Source organism: Eulemur rufifrons, chromosome 8 (assembly GCF_041146395.1).
Source record: "Eulemur rufifrons isolate Redbay chromosome 8, OSU_ERuf_1, whole genome shotgun sequence".
NCBI classification, from domain to species: Eukaryota; Metazoa; Chordata; class Mammalia; order Primates; family Lemuridae; genus Eulemur; species Eulemur rufifrons.
In genome coordinates this window covers 80,859,638-80,868,356 of record NC_090990.1, presented here as the reverse complement: position 1 = coordinate 80,868,356, position 8,719 = coordinate 80,859,638, and the positions used below count along the sequence as shown (strand labels likewise).

The following is an 8,719-nucleotide window of genomic DNA, read 5'->3' as shown; positions in this document are numbered from 1 at the left end:
GCTGAGATGAGGGACAAATATGCAGCTAGCCGGTTTTTTCCAAGTGCATGTTTCTAAAGGGGCTGAAGTCTTTTATAACCTATCTGCAAAGTTGCTCTTTCTCCAGGAAGTTGCTTCAACTTCCATATTCCTTGCATATTCCTAGAATTCCACCTTAAAACAAGCTGAATGTCGTTATGGTTGATATCTCAGCACGGAAAAGTTTTGTTTAAGCAATGACACACTGCAGTTGGATCCTGCTCACCCACATCTGGAAGCCACATGTCAGAGGCAGCTGTATAAAACAGCCCAGCAAACCTAGAGTGACATTTTTTGCCAAAAGCCCAGGCAGCATGGACCTCACTCTTCTGTGGGTACTTCTGCCCCTGGTCACCGTGGCCTGGGGCCAGTATGGCGACTACGGTTACCCGTACCAGCAGTACCATGACTACAGCGATGATGGGTGGGTGAATCTGAACCGGCAGGGCTTCAGCTACCAGTGTCCCCATGGGCAGGTGGTGGTGGCTGTGAGGAGCATCTTCAGCAAGAAGGAAGGTTCTGACAGACAATGGAACTACGCCTGCATGCCCACGCCCCAGAACCTCGGGGAACCCACGGAGTGCTGGTGGGAGGAGATCAACCGGGCTGGCATGGAATGGTAAGGGCAGCCGCTCACTCGGGCTGGGAACATCTCTGCATATCCCTCCCTCTGGGGGCTGCGACTCTCGAGGAATCTCAGCACCTAAAGCCTGGGCAAACCCTACCCCAGACCTCACCATTGCATGCTCCGGGTGGGGCAGGGCTGCTGCAGAGCCCACTGCATCCAGGATGGGGAGTGTCCGTGGGAGGGAGACTTCTTTCTGGTTCTGTTCCTTCCAGAAGCAGCCCTACCTACTCTCAGTTTGGGCCGGGAGCCGGTGTGGGTAGGTGCAAAGTTTACCAGACTGCAGAAAGATAAGTACAGAAACTGAGAGTAGGAAACTTTACAGCAACTGAACAGGGCTTTGCCATTTCAGTGACATTTTCATTTTGTAGCAATTTGTTTTTACTGTTTTACAAACATATTGGTCCACGATAGTTTGGGGAAAATAAGCAATTGGGCCCTCAGCACATATAGTTGGAGAAATATTGATTTAGTGCAAGTGAATGGGGGAGAGGGGACAGAGAAATTTAAGCACAGGGAAGCGAAATTAAATAGCTCTCTACTTCCCCAATTAAATGTGTTTCTCATAGTTATGAGTACTGAGGTCCTTCTCTCTGCCTGAATTTAAAGTGGGTTCCATTGCTGGAAAATAGTTTCCTAAAGGCTTATAGAGAGAGGTGCTGTCCTCTCCTGACTGCACTCTGTGCTAGGCAATGGCATGGAACTGATCAGAGCTTGCCCTTCTCTGTGGGTTGTAACTGTCGCAGAGGTCCCAGCCCCAGTATGTGGTCAGGAGCCCATCCCAGTAGCAGTTGACCACTAGGCCGCTTATTCACGGCAGCCTACATGGAGCCAGAACTGTAGAGGGGGTTGGAGGAGCGAGGGAGGCTGACCACAGCGAAGGCAGGCCCAGGGAGGAGCAAGCCTAGCTGGCAGCTGCTGCATGTACTATCCGTAGAGCGAGCCAGGAGACTACGAGACATTCCAGCAGCCACTGGTGTAGTGAGCCTTGGGAGTGGTCAAGCATAACCCAGGGCTCACACAACCACAGACAGACGATGATGGGAATCCAAGAGGAAAAGACATTGCTGGGTGGGGGAGCCAGGAAAGAGAGGGGGCCACTGGGTAATCAAAACAGCTGCCATTTATTGAGTGCTTACCCTGAGCTGGCACCATGCTAAGTGCTTTCTGTGGATTACCTCGTTGAATGCTCAAAACAAATCTACACGTCATTATATAGGTAGGCAAACTGCAGCCTAGAGATCGGATGTTTCCTCGGCTGGAAAGCTGGGATTTGGATCTAGAGTCTTTGCTCCAAAGAGTTTGTACTTAGCCAGAGTGATGGGCTCCTGAGAGCCAGCTGCCTGCGCCAAGCATGGGCTCCCACACCAGAGCTGAGCAGAGCCAGCACCACAGGACCAGACTCAGGGCAGCTCTTCATCCAGGGACAGGGTAGGGATCGGCAAGATCACAGCAGAAGCCCAACCCTGGGGACCAGTCTGATTATCACAACCAAGGAGCGGCTCAGCTGGCCCCTGCAAGGGATGGGGAGAGAACTCTCACAGGCCGCTGCAGGTTGGGGAACTGGGCCGTGGAGGCTGCTTGGACAGCCATTAAGTGGCCGTCTTCATCCACCCCCACTGCGTCTGGCAAAGGGACTTAATTATCCAAAACCCCTTCTGCCAGATGGCTGGCTCAGAGACCAGCTCACCTTGAGGATGGTCTACAGTGACTCCCTGCAGCCAGCCCATTGCCTGGCATGCAGCACAGAAACGACCTAGTTACAACTGGCCCTCACGTCCTCCCATCTCAGGGGGGCCATCACATGGGTGAGGCCTCTTTCTAACACCCCTTTTTGGAGCCACAGTAAAATAGCACTTGGCGAATCCTCAAACCCTCGAGGATGAACCCTGGGCTTTGAGTCAGGATGCCTGGGGCTGGGTCCTGGTTCTAATGACAACTTGTGGTGTGACTTTGGTCACGGCACCCACCCCTCCAGGCTCCTACCCCATTTGGGAAATGAGCATGTGGTCAGACTGCTCCACAGAGTGGCGGCTCACCCCTGAAAGTGCACTTGGCTTTTTCTCCCATTCTGTCAATCTTTGTGTTCATCCCTGCTAGGGAGGGAAGCCAGATGATGTTTAGTTTTAAACTTGCCAGCTTGTGACTGGTTTGTCATGAACTCCCAAACTATTTGAAGAAAAGCAAAAGAGGAAGAAGGTGAAATAACATGATTTTGTTTGGTTGAAGGGAGTCAAGTGAGAAGCTGACAGGTCAGATAGCTCTTCCCCTTCCTCTTCCCCTGCATTTTTGAATATGCGGAGTCCAGTGATTTTTTTTTTTTTTCCTTTCCTTCCACCCTCTGTTGCCTCCTTCTTCCTCTCCACTAATCACAGGGTTGAAAATGCACAAACATGCAATCAGCTTCTTTACAGTAGTCCTCCACTGCCCCGGGACTGACACCAACTACCCCAGATGCACTTTTTAAATGATTGTGACTTTGAGTTCAGACTCCAGTCTCAGTGAAAAATCTGGAAGGAAAGAAATTGCTCACAGGCTGGGAAGCGATTACATCCTCCCGTTGGCTGCAGGCTCTTAATCTGTTCTGGGGGAAGACTTGTTGATAGTTTTGTGCAATTTGGCTGCCTTGTATAACCAAATTAGCTTTCAGGTTTATTTTAAAAGAGGGGAGCAGCGTTGAACACAGACTTGACAACGGCACATAGGATCTGCTAAAGAAACTTGCTAATCAGGGCATGGTCTTTAAAAGGTGCTGCTGTCATAGCTGAGTGTGGCTTGTGGAGCTGCATGTCACAGGTTCTCTGTTGGAAACGACCTCTCTGGGTGCCAGGCTCCGAGGTGTGGGTGCTGGCCTCTGCCACTGATGACTGCCAGGGGGCTTTACCTGGGGCCCTGAGAGTGGCATTTTGCCATCTCTGGGCATGCCCAGGTTGTTCTCAGGGAGTCTGCTCTAACTTGGGTTGGCACAGGCGGCAGGACACTGGGGCCCGTGTGGAACAAGATGAAGCTGGAATTTCCCAGTGAGGCTGTGCTGTCATGTGGTGGAAGGAGCTCTGAGCCTGGGATCAGGAAACATGGGTTCGCAGCTCCCGCTTGTATCATGGCTTAGCTCTGTGGCATTCAGCTCCTCCTTCTGGCAAAAAAGAAAAGAAAAGAAAGGTGTGACACCCACCTCAAAATCTGTTAGAGGGTGTTATTGCCACGCTTATGGGAGAAAGTATAGGGAGGAGAACTCTAAAGCAAATCTAAACCTAAACCAAATGCCGGCACACCAGGGGCGCTCAATAAAGGTTTAGGGAGTCTGGAATTGATGTGGCTTATGTTGGGCAAGACAGCTTGACACAGAGTTTGAAGTCAGAGGAAAGTGCTCTGTTTATTCTGTTTATTGGCATGTGCTTTTTCACCCTGAGCTTCAAAGAATCTCAAGGAGACATTTTGCAGTGGCCGTTTGTGTTAGAGCTGAATTTATGCATTCACCCATGATAGGCCCCACGATGTGGAAGAAGAGGAAGGAAAACTATGCCATCGGGCTTTGCTAGCATCAAGGAAAATTTGAAGCTGGATAGGTTGGTGGGGAACTCAGTTTTCCATAATCTGACTATTTCCAGAATCTACGCAAGACCACAGCTCTGTATAGCACAAAGCGATCATCCCGATTGACGGCTCCGAGTGTTCAGTGTGCACAACACCCACCTGCTCAGAGAGGCTTTCCAGGACCACCTCCTCCAAACCCACATCTCCCACTCTCTCCTCCCTCAGCCTGCCTCGTTCCCTACAGTGCGCTTGTCGCTGCCCAATCTGTATTTGTTCATTGTTTGTCTCCCTCACCAAAATACGAGCTTCACGAACACAGGCCCTTTGCCTAGAATAGTGCTGGCCCATAGGAGGCCCCCAGGAAATATGTAGTGAAAGACTAAGTCAGACTAGTTGGTGCTTCAGGCAGTGCGAATCCCAGCCAGTGTCCCTGCTACCCTCAGTGAAGAAGCCCACAGATTTTCCCATGGGGGAAACCATTTTGCTTACGTCTTTAATTCTCAATATTCCAGTGTCTGTCATATGTGTTTGGGGTTCAACTGTATTTTTTACGTCTCATTTTGGTTTGTTGCATTTACCAACATGCAGCATGATCTTTTTAGATCTCCTAAGGGTTCTAAAACATGCACAGCGGGTGGTGATGCAGTCTGTCACTGCAGAATCAAGTCTTTTTTTTTTTTTTTTTTTTTTTTTTTGAGACAGAGTCTCACTCTGTTGCCCAGGCTAGAGTGAGTGCCGTGGCGTCAGCCTAGCTCACAGCAACCTCAAACTCCTGAGCTCAAGCGATCCTCCTGTCTCAGCCTCCCGAGTAGCTGGGACTACAGGCATGAGCCACCATGCCCGGCTAATTTTTTCTATATATATTTTTAGCTGTCCATATAATTTCTTTTCTATTTTTAGTAGAGATGGGGTCTCGCTCTTGCTCAGGCTGGTCTCGAACTCCTGAGCTCAAACGATCCGCCCACCTCGGCCTCCCAGAGTGCTAGGATTACAGGCGTGAGCCACCACGCCCGGCCAGAATCAAGTCTTTATTAGGTTTCCATTCTCCCTAGAATCTTAATGTCTCAATATACTTAAAAAGTAGAACAGTAAATTTTTTATTTCAAAAACCATAAGGACTAAATGCTACACATTATCCTATCTTGGTTTGGATCCTGGAACAGAAAAAGGACATTTGTGGAAAAACTGACAATATCAAACTAAAGTCTTCGTTTAGTGCTGCACCAGTGCTACTTTCTTAGTGTTCATAGACATGCCTGAGTTACGAAGGATGACGTCTGGGAAGCTGGGTGAAGGGCAGCCATGAATCTTATCTATTATCATTGCCACTCTTCTGTAAATATAAAATTACTCCCAAGTAAAAATGTCAAGAATCAAACATAAGAATGCAGAACACACAGAGCATAATGGAATCCAAGAATCTCAGCACTAGATGGGCCTAGGTGTAATCTAGACCAAGCTCCTTACACCATAGTTTAGGAATTAAGGCCAAGAGAGTGGAGCAATTAAACAAATGAAAGAAATCATTATATTAAGTATAGGCTCTATGACCCTAACCTTAATTCGTGTGGTGATTTATAGTTTATAGTGTATTTATTTATAAACACATTATACATTTATACATTCATTTATACATTCAGTTCCTCATTCATTCACTATGAAATGCTTATTATCACAAACTTTGCCAGACTCCTGGAACATGGAGGTGACTAACATACAATCTGTGCCCTCAAGTTACTCGTAGTCTAATCTCATTTGATCTTCACTGCGATACTGAGAGGCAGATGTTAACGGTTATCTCCATCTTACACGAGGAGACGTGCCCAGGCGTTGCCAGCAGATGGCAGGGGCAGAAGCCGGGCCAGCCAGCTTGATGCCACGGTGCTGCAGGCGATATGAAATGCTGGTGTTATTTTTGTTCTTGGATGGAGCTGCAGTGAGCGCTGACCTAAAGAAGATATCAAATCCACGTAAGAGTGACTTCTGAGGGCAAGAAGGCTGAGTGTGGGAGGACAGGGTTATGGCAGATCTAGGATTCTCGCCAACTTTCCATCCAGGTCACTCGCCTAAGTGCTAGGAATCAATTGTCTGGGGGAGCTTGCACTTTGCAAAAATGGCTGTTGGCTGTTCTTGTAAGGATGGCAAGAGTTCACTCCTCCCAATAGGGGATTCGCTTCTGTCTGGGTACCTGGCGGATATAATCTTCGTAATCAATAAGACAGTCTCACAGAGTTAGGATATCTTTGTGTGTGTGTGTGTGTGTGTGTGTCTGTGTGTGTTTCGTTGAGGTATCTTGAAGTAATGGAAAATTTATGAATTTTAGAGTCAGACAGAAAAATTCTCAATGCATTCCCACTACTACCTTTATACAAGTCATCTCAGCTCTCAAATCCTCAGTTTCTACATCTACAAAAACAACTCTTCAGAAGTGTTGTGAGAATTAAAGGAAATAATACATGTACATTACTTGCTGTGTGTCCTCAGAAATTACTTCATTTTTCTAAGCCTGTGTTTCTTTATATATAAAACAGTGATGGTGGTGGGAATCTGGTTATTTGAGCCCATTTCATAGGATTGATTTGATGATTAAAATAATTAAGTTATGTATAGTGCTAAGCATGATGCCTGGCACATGCGAAGTCCTTGATAAAGGTTGTTTGTCGTCATTTTATCCTGACTACTCTGTGGAAACTGAGATCCCAGAGATAAATAGCACACAGTTGGTCAGTTACAAAGGTGGAGTTAAAATCCAAATTGCTAGACTACAGAGACTCCCGTATGTACCATTTTGCTTTTGGAATATATAATTTGATTACAATCTATAAATATAATATTACATGTACATTATGAGTGTCTTGGATATTTGTCACATTTTAATAGACACTGAGGTAACATTAGATCTCTTGGTTAACAATAGATTTTTGAACAAATATTATAATAATTGATATTCATGAGCTCACATAAATTTGCCTTGATGCTAACACAGCTCATGCAATCCCTGGAATTGCTGTCAGCACGTAGATACGTCTCACAAGATAATCTGGACCTTCTCTGAGGCCTTTGGGGTAACCTCTACTGCCCACATTTTTCCAAAATGGATCAGGAATTTGCATTTGGAGAGGTGTTCTCCCTCTGTCCGGTGCTAGGGTTTTCTATCCAGAGACGCTGTTTGGCAGGTCATTTCTGCTTGTAGAGAGACAGCAGCCTCATAACCTGGGCATGGAGAAAAAGCAGAACACCGACCCAGATACAGGCAGGAAGAGAGCAGACTGCGGGCAACTCAGCACTATTTAAAGAGACTGTTTGTGTCCCCACCATTGTGGCAGGACGATGAGCAGCAAGTGGTGCAGTGTTTACCTTCAAAGACCTTGCATTGTCTCGCCACGAGGCTACTCAGCCATAGTGCATGTTAGATGAAATGTGCGATGGTGACATCAACATGTCACAGGAAGAAAAATCAGTATGAGTTGCAATTGTCAAGGCAGGCAGACTTCTTGAAGGGGAGAATTGATACTGTCTTTTATTCTCTGATACTGCTTTCTGAGGTGCATCTTGCTTTCCCCTTGGAAAACTAAACCCTGGCAATTCCTAACGTAGACCCCAATGTTTACAAAAAGTGGAGACTAGGATGTAGCTTGTCTTTCAGATATTTATGGTCATAGTAACAATAACTACTCCTTCTCTGGTCTTTTAATAGCATACTTTGTGCCAGGCTGTGTGCTAGGCACGTGACACAGAGCCTCTCCTTGCTCTTCACATTAATACTGTCAGGTTAGGAGTTGTCACCTAATTTTACAGAAGTAGCTATAAACATCAGCAGGAAGGGTGAGATGGGCCGTGGGGCCTTCTGCTTGGGCTTAAGAGAAATATCCAGAACTTTAAACACTCCTTTTTCTGGGGAGATGCCCCCAAGCTGGGCTTGTCTCTGCCCCTTGCCTATTCACTGTCCTGCCATTCCTGTCCACTGTTCTATGTCTCTGCCCCAGCGTCTTTGGCACCAATCTACTCTTCTACCTGGTGTCTGCACCATCACTATGTCTGCGCTCAGTCCCAGCTCTCTGAAAACGATTCTGGACCAAGTCCAGCACCGAGCATAGAGTAGGTTCTCATGAATATTTGTTGAAAGACTTAATGAAAAGTATAAAATTCTGTGTACCATGTTACCAATGCTTGATAGCAACTCAAAAAAATTATCCTGAGGAAAATAGAATTAACAAAAATCAGTGCTTATGCCTATAATCCTAGCACTCTGGGAGGCCGAGGCAGGTGGATTGATTGAGCTCAGGAGTTTGAGACCAGATTGAGCAAGAGTGAGACCCTCATCTCTACTAAAAACAGAAAGAAAAAAAAATTAACCCGGCAACTAAAAATAGAAAAAATTAGCTGGGCATGGTGGCACATGCCTGTAGTCCCAGCTACTTGTGAGGCTGAAGCAGGAGGATCGCTTGAGCCCAGGAGTTTGAGGTTGCTGTGAGCTAGGCTGATGCCATGGCACTCTAGCCTGGGCAACAGAGTGGGAATATGTCTCAGAAGAAAAAAAAA

General features: G+C 46.8%; 1 protein-coding gene across 1 annotated transcript in view; it reads left to right on the top strand.

Annotated features, from left to right (window-relative positions):
* The first annotated feature begins 332 nt into the window (after positions 1-332).
* Positions 333-8,719, top strand: part of DPT (dermatopontin) — a 30,197-nt gene continuing 21,810 nt past the window's right edge. Inside the window, exon 1 of the mRNA XM_069478307.1 lies at positions 333-637. Coding sequence (XP_069334408.1) covers positions 333-637 — 305 coding nt within the window. The remainder of the gene's footprint in view (positions 638-8,719) is intronic.